This window comes from Ornithodoros turicata, chromosome 2 (assembly GCF_037126465.1).
Source record: "Ornithodoros turicata isolate Travis chromosome 2, ASM3712646v1, whole genome shotgun sequence".
NCBI lineage: Eukaryota > Metazoa > Arthropoda > Arachnida > Ixodida > Argasidae > Ornithodoros > Ornithodoros turicata.
This window is the reverse complement of record NC_088202.1, coordinates 68,561,357-68,585,914: the sequence shown is the minus strand read 5'-3', so window position 1 is coordinate 68,585,914 and position 24,558 is coordinate 68,561,357. Positions and strand designations below refer to the sequence as shown.

The following is a 24,558-nucleotide window of genomic DNA, read 5'->3' as shown; positions in this document are numbered from 1 at the left end:
CGGGACCCCTTTTCCAACAAGGGGGCGGTGTGTTGAGCAACATATCCAAGTTTATCGTTCCTATATCTGGCAGCAAATAAAACTGATCGCCAAGAGAACATTGAAGCGCTTGGCGCGGAATTTGGCCGATGGCGAAGGAATATCGCGCGCAGTAAAAAAGACGGCCATAGCAACGGGGAGAGACGTGCTGGATTCCATGGAGGGCTCTGGGAACAACAACAATGCAAAGAAACGCCGCAAAAGACAACAAAAGGTGCCGACACACGACGCACCTGCAGATATCTTTGGTACGCCGTGAAGGTCACACATCCGCTGCGCGTTCCGTCCATCATGACGTCAACGAAAGGAAAAATACAGACGCCGATCTGTCTAACGAGTGATGTGATGATATTCGAACCCCTTTCCATTCAATACGGCGTGGAAGATACTTCGTAGCAACACTTTTATCCGGTCAACGGGGTAAATAATTCCGTGATCGAATTTTCTATTCAAAATTTACAAAGGGCACACTTGGATCTCTACGGCAGTTTTGTGTCTTTGACCGTACGCATTGTTCACGACGACGGGGAAGAAATGGACGAGAAAGATGTCGTTTTCCCAATAAACCATCTGTTGAGCGGCATGTTTAAGACGGTCACCGTTTATGCGAACAACAAGCTCGTCAGTTCCAACGAGTTGTATGCCTACAGGAGTATTTTGGACGTCGTGATTCATTCCACGCCCCTGGCTCACGAAACAGTGCACGCGGCTGGACTCTATGTCGAGGACGACGAACATTTAAAGAACGATTACGACGTCTCGTCTCGCGGTCCGAAACAGCGTTACGAAGCGACGAAAGGTGGGAAATACTTTAACCTGGTCGGTCAGATCAATACCGACCTGTTTCAACAGCCGGGCCTGATGGTACCTGCCGTCGAAATTCGCGTCGTTTTCCTGTTAAACAACGACGAATTTAAACTCTTATCGGTTCCCAACGACAAGAAAACGTACAATTACGAGGTGGACATTAAAGAAATGACGTTACACTTGAAAAAGGCTGGCACCTTCCCTGTTTTTGAAATACGAGCGGCGGCTTCAGACCACGCCGGCCATCTACGTGTCACGCGGATTGGAAACCAAGGTGCGGAGCTTGAGTGCCGGGAGCTTGGACGCTCACTTTGAAAACGTTTACCCCGAAAGGGTACCTTCCAAATTATGAGTCGCCCTGCTCGCCACGTCCGACTTTCTCGGCGACATCCAATCGAACCCCTACAAATTCCGCCATTACGACCTGTCTCATTCGATGCTCTCCGTGGACGGTCAGCAAGTGCGAGCCGAGTACGACTTTAAGAACGACCTCGTCAAAATTCCCTACTTTAACTTCTTGCAAGAACTGAGTGAAAAACATTTCAAGTATAGCTACGAGCGATTTAAAACGAACGGGTTCCTTCTCTACTTACACTTGGACGTGGACAAGTGTTCTTCTCCTTCGCATTTGAACGAGTGGCGAAAAGGAAACGTTCGCCTGCAATTACGCTTCGCTAACGCCCTTCCACACGCGGTCACCGTCTTCTTGATTTCTGAGTGTCCCAAGTTCATGTGCGTCGACAAGGACCGTACGGTCACATTCCCATAGAAAAGATGTACGAGAGCGACATCTTGGAACTCGTGTTCCTGAACCCCCTCGCTTCCTCCATGCTGAGAGGCATTTGCGCTTCCGAGGGGGTCTTCGTTTTACGCAAACCCGGCTATTTAATCATCAATACCGAAGAGCGAAGACAGCGCAGCACTGGGTGCTCTACCTGAAAAACTACGACGGGTCTGCCGTGTTTTTCGACAGCTACGGACTTCCCCCATCGAAGCAAACCTTCGAAGGACTTTACCTGCAGTGAACGAGTATAACGACAAGTGTATTCAATCACCTTTTTCGCCTTACTGCGGGCTTTTTTGTATCTACGTAGCCACGCGCATGTCGAAACGCTACAGCTTGAAAAATTGTGTATCCATGTTTTCCTGTAACCTCGAAGAGAATGACGAAACAATAAAACGTCTCCTCGTGAGCGAACTCGTTTCGTAAAATAGTCTATTTTTTCACGACATACACAAGACGCTTGCGAGACGATCTTCCAACGTGCTGACCCGACGCTCGTCGTCGCCGGTCACCGTGACGTCGAGGGATGTGTGGAGAAGCCAGTAGCGACGGACGATAGGACGGTTGAAACCCGCGTTGATGAGACGCGGGTCGACTGTCTCTCCTCGTCTATACTTTTCCAACAGCTCGAGCTTGTAATCTACGAAACGCTTCATTTTCTTTGCAATCTTCCCACTGACGGTGAACAGACGTAAGGGTATCGTCTTGAGAACCTAGCGAAAGTCTCCCTCGCAGCTATCGCCATGAATATAATCACGTAATCGCAGCAAGTCCCGATACATTCGCGTTTGCACGAAGGTTGCAAACCTCTGCTCGGGCGTCACGACTGAGACGGAATGAGAGTATATATACACAACCTTTTTATTTCTCGTGAGAGGTTATACATGAATCAGGCTCCAGCTTTGGTTTCGTAGCCAGGAAGACAGCCCAAATGCGGACGAAGGCTCCAGTCTAACCAATGGCTGGTGTTTCTCGACCAGAGTCCACCGCAACGACAGGTGGTCAGCTGATCGCCGATCCGCAAAAAGAAGGTCTTCAGAGGAGGCTTGAAGGTTAGGACCAGGGGTAGATCTCCCGTCAGTAGCCATTCGTAATCTGCACGAAAGGAATGTGAGAAACACGTGTTTTTTTATCTCAAACACACGTACAATCTTCTTCAGTCACAGAGTGACACTGATGGTCCATCTTCTCCATCTTCCTTCAATAGTCGAAGTCCTTCGCAATGTACGTCGAACGGTACCGTCCGACAGCCGAGAAACGGGCGAATCAATCGGTCCGTCCAATGCTCTTGCTCTGAAAAAATGTGAACGATTATAGAACGTATTAAAAAATAAGGAGGAAGCATACCTTTAGACCACGATCCAATCTCCCGAAATATGTGAGGCGGGAAAAAACCGACTTCACGCACAGCAAAGTGTTGTACACTGGAAACGAAACTCTTCAAACATTTCGACGATGATGACGTCATGGGTATTACTGACGAGGATCTACCAAGCTGATCATGATGACACGAGAATGACGATCAAGCGTTCGCTTCGACATTTATAGTAAAGCTTTTCCTCTCACTCTCTATGACGTCATTGAACGTGTTTGGACATGTTAAGACGTGTTTGAACATGTTTGGACGTGTTCAGACACGGGCGGCGAACCGTCGAAGTCGTCACTGGACACACTAGTTCCTCTCTCCCTCTCTATGACATCACTGAACGTGTTTGAACATGTTAAGACGTGTTTGAACATGTTTGGACGTGTTCAGACACGGGCGGCGAACCATCGAAGTCGCCCCTGGACACACTAGTTCCTCTCTCTCTCCCTCTCTATGACGTCATTGAACGTGTTTGAACATGTTTGGACGTGTGTAGACACGAACCCCGCAATACGAAAAACGTCACGCAGCACGAATTAGACTAGTGGTTAGTGTCCAGTGTAGAAGGATCCTGGGTTTGTATCCCACACTGGATCTTCTCGTCGTCATATGGAAGTCGTCCCAGAGTGTTAGCTAGACATTAGTGTAATGTTTTATTCAACGTCATGGTCAACGTCATTGTCATATGCGACATCGCAAAGAAAAAAGGCGCGAAAGACGGAAGGCGGGGTGGTCAAAGTATAGACGACACCGTCGCAATGCGAGGAGGAGGAGAGCGATGTAGCAACTATAAAAGGTGCTCTGGTTCTACGACGATTGATAGGAAGCCCACGAGGGGCATTCATCCACGACGTGAGACGTTTCGTGGAGCAAAATGTAAGTCGACCGGTTCTGCTGTGTGAGTGTATTCTATGTATGGCATTGTTTTTCAGGAAGCGATAGCCGCTGTCACCGCATGACACTGAACACACACACACACAGGGACTCATCCTATCCTATCTCATCACCAATCTCAAGCGTTCCTCAAATGAAGGGAAAAGTGAGCATTGTTTCGTGAGGGGAAATCTCGTACTGATTTTGTTTGATCGCAGTGCCACGCTGTCTCGTATGTGAGTACCACCCCATCGATGCCATGCTCGTGGCCGTAGAAAGAGAGCACGAAGCTAGAATAGAGAATCTCGGTAATAGCCCAGTCGTCCTTTCAGATGACGACGACAACAGAGTTAGTAGTCCGCCTTTTGTAATAAGTGAAACGGATGACGACGAGCCCCTAGATGGGCAGGACAATGCAGACGAATTACTCATGTGGGAAGGGGATCAGTCGTATGCAGATTTCATTCCTCTGTCTGGTAGGGTTAGAGATGAATCCCCAGATGCGAGCCCAGAATATCAAAGGGATGAGGGCCCCGTCGAGGGTCGTAGAATCGTCGAATTGAGAGAACACGTCATAGAGAATCATCCCTCCGTCACGGAGAGACGATTCCTTCCTTTTTTTGTCACACATAAGGCATTTGACGAAACAGCTACTAGGTACACGCTTCTCTGTTCCCCGCACGACGACAACGTCGACGATTTGCGACTCTATCTACCGAGCATTGCTCCAGTAATCACGCGCGTCCTCGAAGCGCATCCCATGCCTTTCAAATTTTGTCTGTGCTCGAAAGCGCTCATGATTAAGGACGGAGCCGACGGGTTGACTTCTCATCTCCTTCACGTGAACCTTCACACGAGAGTGGTTCATAGCCACCAAGAAATCGAAGGCGCGATAAATGCTGCTATCGCAGAATCCTCGCAACACGTAGCAAACTATGCGAGAGCAGGGTCTGGTTTCACCTCGAACGACGTCCAATGTGTCGACTTAAAACTAACGCGCTTAAAACCGAACCGGATTGGGTGCACGATCGAGCTTCCCGAAATGTTGAAAAGAAAAACAAAGACTCTTACAAACGTCAAACTTCCACCGAATCACAAAAACGAGTGTTTCAAGTACAGTGTGCTGGCACTCTTGCATCCGTTGAGGAGTAAACCAAATCTTCATGTCAGATACCACAAATACATGAATCCTTCGAATCCGGAGACGCGCGTAAGGTACCGGCAACCCTGCTTCCCAGTCACTTATGAAGACATTACCCTGTGGGAGAGAAAAAACAAAATCTTCATGTACATCTACATGTTAAATGAGCAAACGAGTTCGATATCTACCGGACGGGTGCCCTGCACGCTCTATAAGGATAAAGTTAATCTGCTCGAGGTTAGGGGCATTTCTATGGAATCAGAAAATTTAGCACTTTCATGAGGCGAGGTGAGTATTTTTATTGCTAGAAATGCACGAGCGGTTATAGGACAAGGGGGGCGTTGCAGCAGCACGAACGTCTGTGTCGAGACGTAAACAAAGTTATTCTAGAAATGCCAAAAGCGGGGGAGAGCGTCTCCTTCAACAAGATACAGTACATGCATCCCTACCCTTATTTCGCGGTATTGGACACGTAGAGCGTCTTGGAAAAGGACGCACTCGTTAAGGACGCCTCGAGTGTGCACAGGATGAGCTCGTATAGCATCGTTCTAGTGAGAAGTTGTGATGGGAAAATAATGGGCGTAGATGGTTATTTGGGACCCAACGCGGCAGAAAAATGCTTGCTCGCGCTCAAGGGATTTAGCGAACAAATCGATAGGCTGAACCGCCTTCGCTCACCGTTGGTCATGAGTGTGGAAGACCTTGTTCGACACGAGTGCACGATGCACTGCGAATTTTGCGGGTGCCAATTTAACCGACATACGCGGAAGCTGTTACATCACGACCACATCCGTTTCGTAGAGCCCAGTTCCTCGAATTTTGTCGCGACGCTGTGTGATACAGTGTAACCTTACGTGTCGTAACACCAAAGACCTCGTCGTGTGCGTGCACAACCTGCAATACGATTTGAGCACCCTTCTCCGCCACATGCACGTTTTAAATATGGGTGAAGCGTGGATCTTAGAGTCTACCACAGAAAAAATACGAGGTTTCAATATTGGCGAGCTCCATTTCCGCGATACGACGCAGTTTTTCAACCTCTCGTTGAGAGCTTGAAAGGTCTCGTGAGAGCACGTTTCATTGCACCCGTCAAATGTTTGGTAACCGCTTCCGTCGGCTTCTCAAGAAGGGAATTTACCCGTACACCTTCGTCGACAGTTTCGAAGCGTACAATTTGCCCACACTACCGCCAAAGGAAGCTTTCAAAAGTGACCTGAACGATGAAGAGATCACGGACGAGGACTATCAGTACGCTCTCGAGATTTTCGAATTGTTAAAATGCCAGGACCTAGGAGATTACACGCGTCTCTACGTCACGCTCGACATCTGTCAGCTGTGCGACGTCGTACTGTATTTCAGAAAGATTGCACTGGAGAGAGATGGGATAGATATCTTTACGCACCGTGCCCCTCGCCAGTTACGCATGGAGCAGCGCTATGAAGCTCACCAAAGTCAAACTCGAGCTCATAAGCGACCACGAGATGTACGAAACGATCGAGAAGGGAATCAGGGGAGGCATTTGTAACCGCTTCCACAGATACTGTCGGGCTAATCACGAGGGGTGCGACGATTACAATCCCCAGCAAGAAAATACTTTTATCCAGTACCTCGACGTGAACAGTTTATACCCCTACGTGATGACTTTCCACCTCCCAACAGGGGGCTTTGAGTGGGTCGATCCTTCGAGGTGGAGCGAGATTGATTTTCTCAACATTCCTCACGATTCAGAAGTGGGTTACGTCTACGTGGTAGACTTGTCGTATCCCAAAGAACTGCACGCTCTCACCAGGGATTTTCCCCTGGCGCCCGAACACAGGTGCGTGGAGGAGAACGAACTGTCGCCCTACCAGCAGCACTTGAAAGATGCGTTGGCGCTGAACGCCCCTCCCACATAGAAACTCTTGCTGACGTGCTACGACAAAGAACGCTACGTCGTTCATTATGCATTGCTCGCACTGTACGTGAGGCTGGGCATGAAAATAAAACGTGTTCACAGCATCCTCTCATTCCGCCAAGACAACTTTCTGCGAACCTTTGTGCAGAGGAACGTCACGTTGAAGAATGCCGCGTCCACGAAATTCGAGCGACTTCTGTACAAAACCATGTCGAATAGTCCGTTCGGTAAGACGATACAAAATGTGAGACGGATGAAAAGGTACCCTATAGCCTACGACAAAGAAACCACACTCAGAAAAGCTAGCTCCGTCGACTGCCAGCATTTTCTCATTCTGAGTGACAAGTGCATCTTATACGAGATGAAACAGCGTCGCATCAAATGCACGCACCCGCTTTACGTGGGCTTTGCCATTCTAGAAATATCCAAAGTCCGAATGTACAGCTTCATCTACGAGTCGCTCTTTTCTCGCTCGACGTGTCCAGTGCAATTGATCTATAGCGATACGGACAGCATATTTTTTTCTCTCACGTGTGAAAGCCTGGAAGAGCAGCTGATGAAGATTGAGAGTGAGTTAGATCTGTCTTCCTATCCCTCGGACCACCCGCTTTTCAACGACGAGCATGCGAACCAGATGGGGTACTTGAAAGACGAGACGGGAGGAGGTGTTATTCAGGAAGTCGTAGTCATCCGAGCGAAAATGTACAGCATTCTCTTGGCTGGGTCACACAAACAGATCGCAAGAGCGCAAGGAGTTAAGAAAGACGTGGTGAGGAAACATTTATTGCACGAAGTGTACCGAGATTCTCTGTTCGATGAAAAGGCGGTCTCACAGAAGCAGTGCACCACCCAGAGTATAAAGCAAACGATGTACACCATTTCGAGACTCAAGAAGAGCTTGGTCCCCTACGACGACAAATGCTATCTCGTGGATGCCGTACACTACTTCCCTTATGGAAGCTGCGAATATGGTAAGCTTTGCTGGTGTTTTGACGTGTATCGCATTACACTCCCTCTTTACTCCCTCTCCCTCTTTGTGCAGCAGTACTCCCTCTTTGTGCAGCAATGGAAAACCCGGAAGAGAACCAGAGACCGTCAACGTCAGGCATCGAGTAACCATGGAACAAAGAGCTGCACGCGCATGTAATCGAGAATAAAAGTTCTAGTCGAGACATGCTTCTCTTTCTCTCTGTCTCTCTCGCAGACAGGAGAAGCACGAGTCATCGTGGCAGTCTGGTAGTGGAATGGGTGTACGAAAAGAATGACCATTCCGTCATCGTGCTGGTGCAGTGATCCGCGCAATCACGACGCTGCGATGAAGGTTCCCTGTTCCTTTTCTGGCACGTCTGGTCATCTCGTAATGTTCTGTTCGTAAGATCAGACAAGTTAGGGACGGTGCAGACATCTATCGACCAACTCAAGAGAAGTCTTTGTATGTTTTCATGAAAAAACACAGTCTCGGCAAAGTTATTCAGACTGTTTAATGCGTTGTATGTCAATAACCAATCGGTATTTCAATAAATCAATGACAAAGTTGGCGATGTACACTGCTTGCAAATGTCGCTGCTTCCGCAGGGCGTGCTTAATATGAGCAATGACACGAGCGAGAAGGTCCACGATGTCTGCAGCGATGTAGTTGAATTCTGCGTTGGACAAGCTCACAAATTCGCTCATCAGTCCCAGGGGTCCCTCAGGAACCGTTATGCAGACGTTCATGTAACGGGCGTAGATCCGACGCACCATCTCCTGCAGCGGCCCCGGCGAGGTCTCTCCTATATTGCCAAAGCCTACCATGTCTATCACGTAGCGAAAAGCAGTGATGACGAGCTCGTTGCGGGGACTTTCGCTGTTGAAACATTCCTTCTTCACTTCTTCCCAAGAAGCGTGTGTGCGAGAACAATTTTGTAACGAGTGGTAGCTGTACATCTTCACGTAGTGATGACGCGAGCGTGGTGCGCACTGCCTTTATACAGATAAACGCACGCGCAAAGAAAGGAGAGCGAAACCGAAACTGAGAAGCCACCCGTCGCCGCTAGGAGCACGCGCGCGTAGCGGGAGGAGCGGAGAGGCGAAACCGAAACCACCGCGGGCGGGCGGCAGAGAGGGCGCTAGGAGCGCGCGCGTGCGTAGCTGCCGCGGAGCGGCGTCCCAGTCAGTTGCTGGTTGGCTGTCGCGGAGAGGAGACGTGTGCTCGGTTGCTCCGTAGTCCCCATGCCCGCTCAGTCTCTGGCTGGCTGTTGCAGAGAGCAGACGTGTGCTCGGTTGCTCCACAGTCCCCGCGCCCGCTCAGTTTCTGCCTGGCTGATGAGCAGTCGCCGCGGGGGAAAAGGTGAGTGATTTGCCGCGCTCCTTTTCTCGCATGTTTGCCGTGCCCCCCGTTGTTTAGCGGTGACCAACGAGTGATTTGCCGATGTTTGACTGTGCTCATGTTAAGCCTTTTCTCACATGTTTAGGCTTGTTCAGCAGTGACCAAGCCTTTTGTCCGTCACGGCATCGTTGATTTTCGAATAAATTGTTTCTCTCCACTCTATTTCTATCTTTTTATTTTATTTTCTACCTATTTTTTATTTTTTATCAGCTCAAGTAGCCGGCAACTCACACAGTCATCTGGACACGTCTGAAATGCTCCCCAATTAGTGTAATGACTCCCTGAATGATCCTAATTGCTGTGGGGGGTTCCAAATTGCTCTTATGGCGTCTAGATGACTGTGTGAGTTTCCGGATCCTTGAGCTGATCCCATACTACTACGGTCTACGCGCCATATAAGCTGGCAGCTGAATTGTTTGTCCCAGTTGTGGCGACGTCTCACCGCAGATTGATCGGCTCCGATCACATAATCTGTATGACGTGCACTATATGTCGTCACTTCCACTACACTTTCGTAATTCGGAAATAAACGGCGATGCTCACTCCTTAGCTTTCCTTCCTCGTTGGTATGACCGGCAAGATAACCGCCGCCACCGTCGTCTGCTTTCGGAGCTGCATTTCTCTTGGAGTCACATGAGCGGTCACGAGGTAGACAAGAGCATCCCAGGATACAATGTGGAGGTTCGCACGCTCGTCCTTGTCGCAATGGAAAACGCGCGGAAGGTCCGCTCTTGTGTTTCCTTCCTCCACGCTCGCGATGTGCACTCTCCCCGTCATTTCTTTCTTTATCGCGCTGCCACGGCTGAGAAGAAACGTTTCCGAAGACACCCTGTCCCAATAGGGAGGTTTAGAAGATTGGAAGGTTTTTACGATAACGGTTCCCAAAACATAATAACCGAAGTCCCCTAATTGCTTTGAAGGGGCTGATATCACGTTGCTGATCTTTGTTTAACAGCTTCCTTTATCGTATAGTATTCGTAAAGCGCTTCCGATATGGTAGAACTCCCTATATCTCTGCACAGCGCGTCTCAGCGATGTCGTCCACGTCGCCCCGCAAAACGGGCGCCGCGAAGTTACGACGTAGGCGGTGTGCTTTGGATCATTCGCGCAGATTTCGTAGATGTGTCGCCATCGCTGGGGAAGGAACCTAAGCGGCGGGAGCCCGTTAATGTCACGAAGCGGCGTGCGACAAAGCGCGCCACCATTACATGCGCACCAAAGAGTACAGTGCAGTTAACATGAAGTGAACGCGTTTGCAGGCGACACCCGTTTTTCTGCACAAGGCCCACGGGAACCTACGATCGGGATAGCAGTTTCGACCACGACCATCTCTATAATACACGACCATCACACTCGTACCTAGCCCCAGCGCCACTGATGTAGTTTCGCCAAGCGGCCGCCGCGCGTTTGTGGCGCTGAATACGGGACCCTCGGCAGACGACGCATGCTATGCGGATAGTGTTGCTGCCGTCATTCGCGTTTGGTTTTTGCTATTTTTCACGCGGTGGACAGTGTTTGTCTCCAGTGCATGGTTTGTGCATGGTGCAGACGTGATGGTGTACTGCACCGTCCCGCATTGCAAGCCGAAGAAAGCAGTGTCGAACACAACCCAGTAAACCACCGATGTCCCAAGGACGTCTACATGATGTTACCCTCAGGACGATGAAGATATCCGAGGACATCCTGAAACATCATTTTGACATACTTGGGACGTACTCAGAACTGCCAAAATAACATCCGCGTACGTCCCAAGGAAGTCCATAGTACGTCAATGACGACCTTTTACGGACCTCTAGTGGACCTTTTTCCCGTGCCTTAGCCAGACTTACTGGCGTTCTCTGAACATTACATCGACACCGCACAGCAGTGCGTATCAGTGGCACAAACAAGCAACATTAGATCGAACACTTTATTTCGTATGAAACTGAGCGTCATAGCATCGTATTACCTCACCAGGTATTATATCACAGCGTAACATGACCAGCATTTTTTTCGCATTATTATTGAGAACTTACATGTCTTTGAAAACATGATGTCCATGAACACACACAGCATCGGTCCACAAGGGGAAAAACTTAAAGGTATATGCCCGCAATGTCCGAAGTGCGACGCTGAAACATATGTTGAAGCACTGGCATAACCGACGACCATGCTGCACTGTGTTTCGTACAACTGGAGATTTGCGATGTGTCCAGCTTGCCTTTCGTGCGCAAAAATTAACGCTATCCAACTTCGGCTATATTCACTTTTCGCCACGGACTCCCTTCCCTGTCGCTTCATGAGAGCTTAACCTGCAAGAAATGTAATTTCAAAAACACTGCTACTACAGCAAAATGTCACTGTGAAGTACGCATCGACGTATACGCATACCTTTAGACACAGCGCCTATGGTTGCAGTCTGCAGTAGCCTAGCATTCTCCCTATCAACAGCCCTATTGCCTGCGAAGACGGGAAACGCATGGATAACCACGTAGTAGGAACGTGAATGCCTCGCACATTCACTACGTACCTTCAAAACGGGTAAAATCTGGAAAATCACGCGGGCGACGCCACTTGGAGATCCATAATTCACATTCATCCGCTACGACGTTTCCACACATCTGTAAAAGAGTCAACAAGGTGCGACACATTGTACTTCCCTGCAAATTCTTTATTAATATCACTCAGCATTTTTTACATACAGTGGCACAGCCGTAAAGGCTTGTGCTGCCGTGGAGCACATGACGAAGTTGCACGGGTGAAGCGTATGCCCAATCTGTTTCGCAGTAAACACAAGTCACTGAAGAGGTCTGAAACGCACTTTAGCGTAACTTACCTGATGTCTTTCAACATTTCTGTGACCTTCCCACGTCGTGAGTGTACTGTCCCAACCGCGTTGTTCACCGCAATGAATACGTCGAAAGTATCTGAAATTCATAGATTAGACATTAGTAACGGGGCCACTGACGATGTTGCATCTTCACCTTGAAAAGTGCTGGTAGGGTCACGAGTACACTTAGCTGAAAGATAAAGCATAGGGTAATAGGAATCAAAAGGGTAATAATCACACTGCTAGCATAAAGTAATAGAACCCACACGCTAGGAATGATACCAAACAAAAGTTGCACGAAATGTACAAACATAGAACTAACCTTTAATCTAAGAAATCGCAAGGCTTCTGGACCTATCTTCCAGGATGCACACATAAAAGCACCCCAGGCAACACTAGTAGGGCATAAAAACACATTCACAGCAGTCCAGGGCACCAGAGCAACGACGGAACGCGAGACAACGGGAGCCAGAAAAAGGCGTGCGAACGCAACGAAGCTTGCTAGCGAAATGGACGCCGCCCGCAGCGCAGAAACGGCAGGAAGGCCACCTGCCCGCCAGGCCATGCGCCATGCCCCAGCGCCCAGGCGCTCCTCGGAATGTAGCAAGGGAACGGAAAGTCGCGCGAAGACGGGACCAACGCTATCGGAAAGAGGACGTTTTCCTCTTCAAAAACACATCTCAATCACCTTCCTACGCCAGCAAGAACCCGATATCGAAAAAAATGCCCCAGGCCCATGTATCAGAGAACCGCCGTTGCCACGGTGTTCTAACTCGAGAACCGAGAGGGATAGAAAGATGCGGCAAGTTTCTACGCATTTCCCATGTCGAGTGCGTGTGCCCATTAAAAGGAAGTCGGATCCGCCGTGGGCTTCAAGCCTGAAGACAGGGACAAAAATCGGTGAACGGTGGTCGGTGTTAGGAATTTCGAGAATGACGTCTTAACCACTGGAAATCGACGGCTGGTCTCAATTGGAAAGTTGTAGAGCAGGGAACAGAGCACGCGCACACAGAATTTCGACTAAATCGGACATCGATTAATCGACTTACGACATCGAAAAGTGGGAAGCGTTTCAGGGTGGCTCTAGCCAGCCTCGCAGCTCGTCATGCTCTTAAGCCGATATCGGGAGAACGGAACATCGCGCGCCTGCGGGACAAACGCTGTTGGAAAGAGCACATTGAGACCTTCATAACGAAGGCAAACATGACCATGTGGCAGCAACGGGAAGGCTTTTTTTGGGGGGGGGGGGCGGGGAAGCCGCTGGTCCCATGTATTGGGAGGAGTGTGAACGCGGAATCCTCTAACACGAGAACTGCTAAATTTAGAGAGACGCGGTGAATTTTATCACGTGCTCCGCGTCGAGAACAGTGGGTTCTCCAAGTATGAACCCTGTCCGAGGCGAACTTCTTTCCAACAAGGGCACTGAAGTTCGGAAAAACGAATTTTACTAACGCGTCTCCGCCTACGAGTTCGAAACCACTACAGATCAGTTCCTGTGTGATTTGCGCGATCACACAGCTAATCCAGGCCCGTTCGGACCTGAATTTTGGTCTCGATCCCACAGTCCGGGCGGGATTTACAAGACTTTGAAGGTGTCAGAAGCACCGACGGTTGCCTAGAATTTTCAAATATCTGGATAACCGCCAGGATTTCTCACAAGCCGCAAGGTGCACGCGTAGGGGGATGGAAGGGAAATTCGTCACAAGAAACAGCATCCCGATATCGCCGCTGCAGGCCAAGATATTAGACACGGGAACCCATCGCGAAACACCGCGATGTCACTCTGATGGGGTTAAACCATCACTGGATGGCTAAAAGACGCCGCGGTATCAACCGCCACCTCAAGTGGCATGTGCAGTGCTCAGTTGGAATCTCTATGCATATCTGATCTATTCTGACCGATGATGTCACTACGGTGCCGTAGGGGACCTGGGCACATTCTTCTTATTTGTCCATGCTACCAACCTTCCCGAACCGCGCTCTCTCAGATCCTTAGTCAGTTGGAATTTCACCCTTTCTATCTCTATGAAAATTGCTTGGCCCCTGGTGAAATCCAGCCCATCAACACTCTGTGATGAGAGCTTTTTTGGTCTTTTTAGACACGTCAGGACTTCGATCCTTATGGTGAAGGGGCACATTTCATCGCATTTTATGCCAGTGGGCTCGGGTATCCACGCTAGCGACGAAACTCCTCATTATTAACCTTAGAAATAAAGTTGTTGTTTTATTGATACTCTAGGCCAATTCCTTCAATTGGTTTCGCATTCTTTGAACTGGTGCAGTGTGTACAAAACATGTTGGATTACATTAAATCAAGTGGAAATCAGCGTTTAGCATTTTTATCCATTAAGCCAATTCATTGAATTGCTTCTTTATTCCGTGGGTACGGTCTTCGCCACACAACATAGTGGAACATGATGTCGCGAAGGTATAGGATCTCTTCAAAAACCCTGATTCTGTCAGTGAGGAACTTGTACCTGACGGCTACATAATGAACGAATTGACTGTCTGATTTGTCTTTCGATCTCGTTGGAATTGTGGCGACAATTCAATGATGTTATGTCTTCTCGTTTCGGCAGGGAAGCACATCTGGAGATGTAGTTGTGTGTGTTCCGTTCTACATGGAGATATTGCAAGAGATATCGAGGTCTTCTCGGCCTTCCCAACTACCTTTATTAGCACTACAGTAAAAGGAAACAGAAGCAAATACTGTGGTACATCTGCTAAGCTCGGACCATGTCGGGAGTTTCTTTGTAAATTCAGATGAATAATTTTTGTGTGTTGCCACTTCGGTAACACGGATAAAAATTAGTGTCACTGTTTTAGTTTCTTGCTGCACGCTGTTGAACGTTATCATAAGGATACAAAAATATAATGAGCATCGAAAGTATGTTTGTATTCTACTTCTAAATCAACATCCGATCGGGACGCCATTTCGAAGTCCCAGCGATATCATTAAAATACATCCTGGCTAGACAACGCTAGGACGTTTCGAATGACGTCTTATTTACATCATTGGGACATTTTTCGCGGATCAGGACTTCGGGATCTTTTCAGGACGTCCATGGGACATCGGTGGTTTACTGGGAAGTATGTCATTCCACGAGTTTCGCGCTCAAATGCTGTCTTACGGGAGAAGTGGCTCTAAATATATCGCGGCGTCTTGACACAAGTAACTTCATTGCGAATTGCGATTGTTTCATTTCATATAGGGTGCACTTTTTGGATGGCAGTGTGTACGATAAATAGTTTCATCTAATATAGCTGAGTACCTTTTACGCATCTCTCTCAGAAAAAAACGAATAATGAACCGTGGCCTCCGACCAGGGGTGGACATAAATGCATTTTTTGAGTATTTAAATATAAGTACAAAATACTTTGTTGAAAGGGGTGTTTAAATACTCTTCATAAATACTTTTCGATAGGAGTATTTAAATATAAAATATACAGTATTTAAATGCCGTTACTGGTACCATAAATACTGTGATGAAGATGTCATCTGGAATTACAGAAATAACGATGAACATAACAAGTCAGCAAGGAAAAATAGCATTTATTTGTTAGATTATCACGGTAATTTTAATATTAGAAGTTTTTCACTGCATCACTTAGGATTCTTGTGTTCGGCCGTACAATCAGATTCGCAAAGGAGAACAGCATCTTCACTGGTGCCGATAAGCAAAGGCTTGCATTAAATTTGATGAAGGTGCTTCGTATAACAAAGTAATCAGCCGCGACCATTGTCTGCAACAACAGCGAAAAACTTTCCATCTAAAATCGTTTTTCGCCTGTATGCTAGCTCGAACTCTGCGTGTTCTCGGCATTTCAGGGCCGAAGACTTTAGCATCGGCGCAAAGCGCAAAATTCTCAGACGTGGCACCGCGGCTACGGTACCTACGTTTAGTGATCACGAATTTTACACAGCCTTGCATCTCCCAGTAGTGCAAAACGAACACAAAAAGACACCAAAAGGTAGCGTCGCAGAAAAGCCACCATCAAGAAAAATTCTCAGAGTGGCTTCTATCCGAACAGCATAATAAAGGTTAGCAGAGCATTGTAATGGCAAACCACAAAAGAATAAAAAAAAAAGTGTAAAAGTAAAATAAAAAGGGACCAATAAGTAAGAAAACAAAACAAGCAACTGCTGATTTAAAACTGAAGTGCTTGCTTATACAACAAATTCTGTTGGACGTCGTAACATGTGTTAGTCATCTCTTTGCCAGGAACAGTTTCTTCTTACGGTCGCATTCACCCATTCTCTGTATGTTAACACGAAACGCCTCTCACGTGAAACGTAAAGTCTGAACGCGCTTGCGTCTGACAATCATAAACGCATGATAACTGGCCCAACACACAAGGTGCTGCTGCCAAGTTTATGTGTACGATGTACGGCACATAGTGCGCGAGTTTCACAGTTTTACATGCCACCTACGCTTCAGAGCACAGCCTATTTCTGAGTATGTAGTTTCAGAACTCTTAGCTCTACATGAATCAGAACTCTTAGCTCTACATCAACAGAGAACCTGCGACAATACACAAACATGTACGCACGAAGAATTAACCACAAGGACCACTCATATTGCACACAGCTGAGCTACAACAGGCGCTCTTCTGGGTCCCGCAAGTGGCGCCCCTGGCGGGCGCTCCGCGCGTAAATACGGCACTTCCGCTCCTCGAGGCGCGGATGGATAGGCGAACGGGCGAGTGTTATGGTCGTGTATTATAGAGATGGTCGTGGTTTCGACAGACGCAAATCCAGTTACGGTCACAGCGTAGGCGCCGTCCTTCATCTGCTGCAATCCCAAGCAGCACAACATCTTGGGCCAATATGTCGTGCTGCTTGGGATGCTATCGCATTTTGGAAGCGTTTGGCAGTGCGGCAAATACTACGAGGAATTTTTCACTTCTGATTTGTTAAAGCGCGCGCGTACGCCTATTTCTGATAATTAACCTAGATGCCCCACAAGTGTCACACGCGTTCGACTCCTGCTTTCCACAAGTCATAGGAGAGCATGACGTCATTCTCCATAACGGTTTCGGTTTGTCATTTTCACCAAAAACGGATTAATTACTCGCGCACATTAATGAACACGAGACTGTGGTAGGTATCAAAGGGTTGGTTTTGTCCTATAAGAAGTTTGTTTTTGTTTTGTATTGTTGCGAAGTCTGCCTACCACACTGACACTTGACATCGCTAGCAGCGATCAACAGTTGCCCTATAAGCTTCCGTATTAACTACCGTGATCGAATATGAGTAATAGCAAACACAGCTGCCGTTCACAGCATTTGAACTTCTACGTACTTGGAGAATTAATGCCCAAACACTTACACTTACTCGTATCTTCTTGCTTGTGTTCTAAAAAGATATAAGTATAAAAAGTGCATTAAATTGCCACTATGGATTAAATCTCTAAATCTCGATAGTCCTACCGAATTTTTTTTTGCCTTTGACGTTTGTCACGCTGTACTCGGTATGTGACGCGGAAGTAGCGTAACAAGTTTTTAGTTTCGGTTAGTTCTAGTACTCGTTACAGTCACCGTATCTACAGGCTGCACCACTGACTTCTTCTGGAGGATTTTCGCTAACTGTTACTTTCATTGATAACATACCTCAGTGGTCTTTGTGCAATGCAGCAGCACATATTGGCAATTTTCCACACCAATTCACTTACAGCCTACGATACTGTCACATCGGTTCATAAATAGGCAACTTACGTAATCCAGAGCAATTCGTTCAGCTGGGACGGCAGTCTCCGTCACATCTCGAAGGGTCACGTTAAGCGTAGTAATGGCGCCGTACAACGCCTGCAACACATTCTGATTGTGGGAGAACCCAGTGATGGTCAGGTTTTGCAGAAGAACGTCACGAAGGAAGTCAGACTCCTGTAACAGTTCACATCTTATGAGAGAAAGCAAAGGTTTTCTATTGCCATTACTGAAAAATCTGGTATCTATCCTCCTTTTATTTGGTTGTCAGTTACGAGGCAGAAGCATACCCAAAGTCAGTGCGTAGTATGTGGCCATGGTACAGGACACTCAGTGTGTCGGATCAACCTGATAACGTCCGGTTACTCCAGGACTGCATACTACTGTGACTGCAGCCTTTTGGTACTCCTCACTTTGCAAGTTAAATAGAGACTCAAGACTGCTGACCATGCGTTTCGTCTTCCGCCTACCCATAAGAGCAAGGCACCATTTCACTTTGTCGAAGGCATGGTTCTGTTTCATCGCTAGTATTATTCGTTTACTTTTCGCATCATTACTGCTGGAAGCAAGCTCTAAAGTTCCGAAATGTTGCTCGCCGAGTGACGCAGGTGAAGAGTAGCATTCTGAAGCATGAAATAGCAATTACGTTATTAATTTAAATGACATTATTTATATACGTAATACAATATTATATGCAGAGGTGGGCAAATGAACCTCACGATCTTTGCCTTCACGTCAATTTTTGCCAGCAGGAGTTCCTCCTCACCTCAGATTTTTTTGGAATAGTTTTACAGCGACAGCTATATAAGGGAACTTGTGTGTCAAGGACGGCGTAGTTTCTGACTGCTTAGTCGGCACGCCATTGGTTCTCCGCCACTGAGCTCTTCCGAACAAATCGGAGAGCACATTAAAAAAAGTCAGGGAGCCACGCTGCGTCGTTGACAAAAGTTGTGCCCTTCCCGAAAAAGGCAGTCGTGCGGGGTACAAGTACAGGCGCCGCCAGTATCACACGCTATGTGGCGGCCACGAAGGGTGCGTACGGCGGTGGAGGGCTCGGCACGCCGCTGTAACGCAAACCATACAGCACACCGAGAGGACAAGCAACCAGAGGCGCTTTGACTACATGACCTAGCAGTGAGGGAATGCAAACGACTGCGATGAGACGAAGGCGAGAAGACCCGAAAGTTAGGGAATGCGAGGCCAAGGCCAAGAGACGTAAACAGTCCCAGACGTGTGCACCTGAAACAAGTGCGCGGCCGTTAGAGCTTGCACTGGGCGATGCGGAGCTTGCTTGCGGAAGTTGCTGAAGAAAGAGTTCGGACATGTTTGTGACGTTTGCGATAGGTTATGGTTTCGCACCAACATGGCGCCCGCACGCGCGCAACACCGACAGCTCTTGGACAGGGAGTTCACAGTAGAATGTGTGGAAAACTTGCAACAGCTAATTCAGCTGGTCGTTCAAGTGCAGGCCTGTGTAGTGCGCCGGTTTAGGGCCTGTGCAGGAAAACCGCGCCAGTGCTGCTTACACTGATCCGCCCAGCAGATCACGCTAGGTAGTAGCAGTGTCGACCAAAAATACGAAATGCGCCGCGCTGGCAACACCGGCTGCGGGAGGACTCATGCAACCGATGTACAAGATGGAGTCGCAGGACAACTACTTTAATAACCATTTTAAACATAAAATACATGACCATGCCAGAATCCACATTCACAACCCACATTCATAACCACGAACCACATTATACCTCATCGTCCGAGTAGCGCGAAACACTGTCCACGACCTATACTTCTCCATTTTCGGACGAAGCGTGGACAAAAAAAATCTGTCTCAGCATAAAGCTAGGTGCAATTACTGCTACTGCTTAAGCTGTCTGAACTCGACGAACTTGACCCATGCGAAACATCCAACATCTGCAGTAGTACACTCTTAAAAATGAACTTCACCGCATAGCACGCTCCTAGCCAACTATAACCTCGAATGATATCGTTATCTGCCCTGATTTGTTGGAAACGGGAGGCGTACGCCTTTTTGTGACACACATGCTGTTCATAATTGTCACAAAAACGGCGTACGCCTCCCGTTTTCCACAACTCAGGGCAGATAACGATATCATTCGAGGTTATGGTTGGCTAAGAGTGTGCTATGCGGTGAAGTTCATTTTTAAGAGTGTACAGTACAGTGTAGCAGTAGGTCTACCGGTTCCATGGCGGCCATGTTGAACAGGTGCAGTGATTTACGGTGTTATGCCTTTTACGGTCCGTGTAGGAGGTGAAGCACTGTTCTGTGTCTTTCTAAATGCCATTCCCTTCAGATCTTAGGAACTGGGATAGTACAGTGAGCAATCGAAAACAACCTGTACTGCAACAACGATTGGGTGAAAACACAAAGCACTGTTCCTCCTACGTGGGTAGTTTGATAGAAATGGAATAGGAATCGAGTGAAATAATACCTGTGTCATCTGAACTCGACTGAGTTCCATCACGACCACGTTAACGAGAGATTGTTCCGGACATGTTCAGTCACATAGCAGCGGACATGTTCAGTCACAAATGGATCATGATCATAGTCATAGATCATGATACAAGCGCAATACGATTGATGTGATTACAACATGCTGGTATGTTTAGGGAATGCATGCCGAGATTATCTAAACAGTTTTCTTAAAAAAAAAAAAAACATTGGGGGTCCGTCTATGCGGTTTGTCAAAAACAGCCTTACACATGCGCAAACGTGTTTATCCACTTCGAATTTTTCGACTAACTATTTGAAAATTTTCTTCGAACTACTGCGTACTCGAGCCGCGGCTGGTTCGCGACATCACTCATGACGTAACGTAACCGCATAACTGTCACAAACGGGCGTACGGTCCCCGCGCGTCATGCACTAATGTTCTGTTTTAAAAGCGTAGGGGGGACATTATGAAAGCAATCAGCAGCTCAAATCTTCCTGTATAAATATACTGTAATTAACTTTGGTAATTACAAGAAAGAAGTTGTTAGTCTTACTTGTGGAAATCAAGCACACACTATGTATACAAGAACAGCTTCTCTTTAAAAAAGCCGTCAAGCGCAAGAAAAAAGTTTCTCGATGTCCTGTCCCAATTCTGAATACCCCATGGCCAGTTCGTTTCTTCTATTGGGGGTTCAGCTTATTTGTATTAATTCAAAAGTTAATAGTTTTCATTATCTAATAATCTTTTCTATTTTTGCCACCAGAGGTTCCTCCGTACCTCAAGGTTTCCTCTGGGAAATTTCCTCACGTTAGTATTTGTCTAAAATATGCCTCACCTCACCTCAATATTTTTCCTCACTTCTTCACCACAATTTTTTTTTCTGGAAATTTCTTCTTTCCTCACCTCAATGGCCGTGAGGTGAGGGCGAGGAAGTCCTCCATCTGCCCTCGTTATGATGCCCACCTCTGATTATATGCGATGTTAATGTCAGATACGGGCATAAAACTGACATATGTATTACTTTGCACGAATTGCTGCGTGGAAATGACGCAGTTACATCCCTTGGCTTCTACAGAAAGCAGAAATCTTCGGTCCGGTGCTATTCATTGTAAGTGGGACTGGTAGGTTAACTATTCACCATCGACAATTTTTTATAATTACCGTTTTCTCCAGAAGGTCGACGTCCGACACCAAGGTGGACCCGAATGTTTTATTGCAAAGCCTAAATTGAAATGAATTCAGGATCAAGATGTGTGGCTGTCATCGCATGAATGCTACGGTGGTAACAACGTATCTGTTCTTGCAACTTCCTTTCGACTGTATTGCAGTGCACAATAAGGTGCTTAAATCTAGGTGGTCATGGTTGCTTAACGTGTTTTTTTTTTCAAGGATACACGCACCAGAACATCTTATGGATAATATTGCATTGCTGGTACACGCCCTTTCTTTAGGTAAAGTCCCTCAGGGGGCACCAAGCCACGCGGTCGGTCAGGTGACGTCAAGTCTAGATGCATGTACTCCATCGCCTTACTTCATTGTTGACGTCACCAATGTGGCGGAACCAAAAGCGTCGCGTGATTCATCAGCCTTCGTCCCCAGTATTTCGTTTTCTGCCCGTTTTGCGTAAGTTCGCATTAGTGAAATGAATAGCCACGCGATGGCTACGCGCCAACGAGCACGTGCTTGAGATCACTAAGCTTGAAGTCCTGAATATATACCGCAGTTAGAGCAGCCATCTTGCCTGACGTCACCCGATCGCCATTACAGCAGTGTGGGGGCGTCATGGCCGCGCCCAGTGACATGCGCTGCATCAAATACGGCGGTGTGGGGGCGTCATGGCGGCTCCCACTGGCATGCCCCGCAACCAATACGGTAGTCTCCTATAGAGAGCAGCTAAATTGCCTGACGTCACCCGGTCGCCATTACAGCAGTGTGGAAGCGACATGGCCGCGTTCGGTGATATTGCGCCGAAACCAACGTATGGGTTGCGAGCGATGCCACAGTTGCCCGTTCGTTGAGTAATTTTGCCTACTTGTGGATACGTCAACGTGCGCTGAAATACCAGCGCACCATGCCGTATCTAAAGTTCCTCGCGAAAGACAACGTGTCTAAGCTATTTCAACAATGTTACCAAATCGCCGGCTTCTTTTACGGCCTCGTACACGTTACCTTGGGACAAAAAATGTTGAATTAACTCGGTCATATGCTTCGTACATTTCGCCCGAGCAACCACCTTGAATCTCCAAATGGGATAATTCTTGCCTTCCAATTTTTCCACGTAACTTGGTCCAACATTCGCTGTACCTTCGGAAGTCATCCTGATGTAGAGTAGTCGCAGTCGTCCCAACTCAGTCACGGTTCAAAAGTACATATGAAGCGAGTTCTGGGCCCAGAACTCGCTTCATCGCTCCTTCCGGTGCTTTAATTGCGGAAGAGCAGGACACATGGCACGGGAGTGCTATACGAAGAAGGATACAAGGCGTCACAGGGACACGCCGGGGCCAAGACCTCATCACGACACAGGACGCGCGCACGTGAACAAACCACGAGCAAGGATCGCGAAATCTGCAGCTAACACATGTTCAGATGAGAACGACCACAAGGAATTTGCTTTTGGTGCAACTGCAGCCTTTCACGGGAATCAAGGTGCGTCTCCAGAAAACTGCTATACTAGGTCGTGGTCCATCGACTCGGGAGCAAGCCACCACATGACGGGACAACAGGATTTCTTCACCGATTTTCGTGAGAAAGAACCAAGACAGGTCGTTATGGCCGACGGGAATGTCATTGATGCTCGCGGAGTCGGATGTGTCATTTTTAAGGTGCGAACAGAGCACAGTACGCATACCTTAAAGGCCAAGGATGTGCTCTACGTTCCAGGTCTGGCAGACAACCTCATCTCCGTCTCCAAACTGACCGAGAATGGAATCAAGCTGACGTTCGTGGGAGATAGTTGTACTGCATACCGAGGGAGCAGATTCGTTTTTTCCGGGTCAAGAAAAGGAGGCATCTACAGACTGCGAGCTTCCCCCCAATTCACAAGTAATGCTACGGTGAATTCAGCGAAAGCGGACTCCCTCCTTTGGCATCGTAGGATGTGTCATTTAAATTACGGTACCTTGACTCGCATGAGTAACCAAGGTCTGGTTCGAGGTTTGCCGAAACATCTACGTGCTGAGACTAAACCCTGTGAGAATTGCATCGCAAGCAAACAAACGAGGACATCGTTCAACACATCGGAAGCGCAACGAAGAGAGATACCCCTGGAATTGATCCATGTGGATCTCTGTGGACCGTTCCCGGTTCCATCCTTGGGAGGTAGTAACTATGTCCTGGCTATTACTGACGACTGCAGTAGAAGGGTCTCGGTACGATTCCTGCAACATAAATGGGAAGCAGGAGAGACAATTATCAACTTCATATATCAAGCGGAAACGCAAACGGGTATGATTGTGAAGAGATTACGATCCGACAACGGTGGAGAGTTCCTTGGAAGGGAGCTGGAAAATTTTCTCACCAGAAAAGGAATCGTACATGAGAAGACTGTTCCTTATTCACCCGCGCAAAATGGTGTAGCAGAGCGCACCAACCGGACTCTCCTCGACACTGCAAGATCGCTACTCACAGAATCAGAGCTTCCGACTGCCTTCTGGGCGGAGGCACTGAACACGGCCGCTTATGTGAGAAACCGTTCGAGTAAGAAACTTCTCAACTGGAGAATACCGGAAGAGATCTTCACAGGACGTACCCTGTCGGTCTCATACTTCAGGACATTTGGTTGCCTAGCGTACGTTTCATCTTCGACTTCACATCGTACCAAGCTAGACAAAAGAGGAAAACCTGTCATATTCGTCGGGTATGCTGAAGATCGCAAGGGATATCGCTTTTATGACCCCGCTCTGTCGAAGGTCATCATCAGCCGTGACGTGGTCTTCCTGGAAGGCAAACAAGGATCAACCTTGCTAGATAGGGGAAAGGCCCCTACTCACTCTTACATGGATCTTGAATACCCACACGTGCCCACACGGGAAATGAATGATTCATCGTCATCAGAAACGGATCAGTATCAAGAACTGCTCCACGACGTACCACGCGTAGATGCGGATGAGTTTCAGGAATCACAGCAGGAGAGCTCGAGCAGTGGCGAGACATCTTCGCAGAATTCTGATCGTGAAAGCGGTGAGACATCTTCACAGAATTCCAGTCATGAAACGGTACCACTTGCAGACGTGGGACAGCAAATCCCTCGCAGATCAACACGACTTCACAGGCCTCCGGATCGTCTACAGGTGGATCCCACCCAGAAGAGTTATTGCAA

At 47.8% G+C, this 24,558-nt stretch overlaps 1 protein-coding gene and 1 long non-coding RNA gene across 7 annotated transcripts in view; both read right to left on the bottom strand.

The window, feature by feature from the left end:
- The window catches only part of LOC135385524 (uncharacterized), a 123,750-nt gene that overhangs the window by 55,700 nt on the left and 43,492 nt on the right, over nt 1–24,558 (bottom strand). For 3 of the 5 annotated variants that reach the window (XM_064614878.1, XM_064614881.1, XM_064614879.1), the window contains exons 16-18: nt 21,402–21,462; nt 17,797–17,964; nt 17,411–17,437 (exon numbers count right to left, since the gene is read on the bottom strand). In XM_064614878.1, the coding sequence (XP_064470948.1) occupies nt 17,411–17,437; nt 17,797–17,964; nt 21,402–21,462 (256 nt within the window). The remainder of the gene's footprint in view (nt 1–17,410; nt 17,438–17,796; nt 17,965–21,401; nt 21,463–24,558) is intronic. The other 2 variants (XM_064614880.1, XM_064614882.1) reach the window with 1 other exon arrangement.
- On the bottom strand, nt 11,812–12,603 carry LOC135385526 (uncharacterized). 2 transcript variants are annotated; one of them, XR_010420441.1, is made up of 5 exons: nt 12,404–12,603; nt 12,236–12,271; nt 12,088–12,178; nt 11,954–12,027; nt 11,812–11,872 (listed from the first exon to the last, which is right to left on the bottom strand). It is a non-coding gene; the product is annotated as an uncharacterized LOC135385526 (long non-coding RNA). The 2 variants fall into 2 exon arrangements; XR_010420440.1 differs by lacking the exon at nt 12,404–12,603 and having other exon boundaries at nt 12,236–12,377.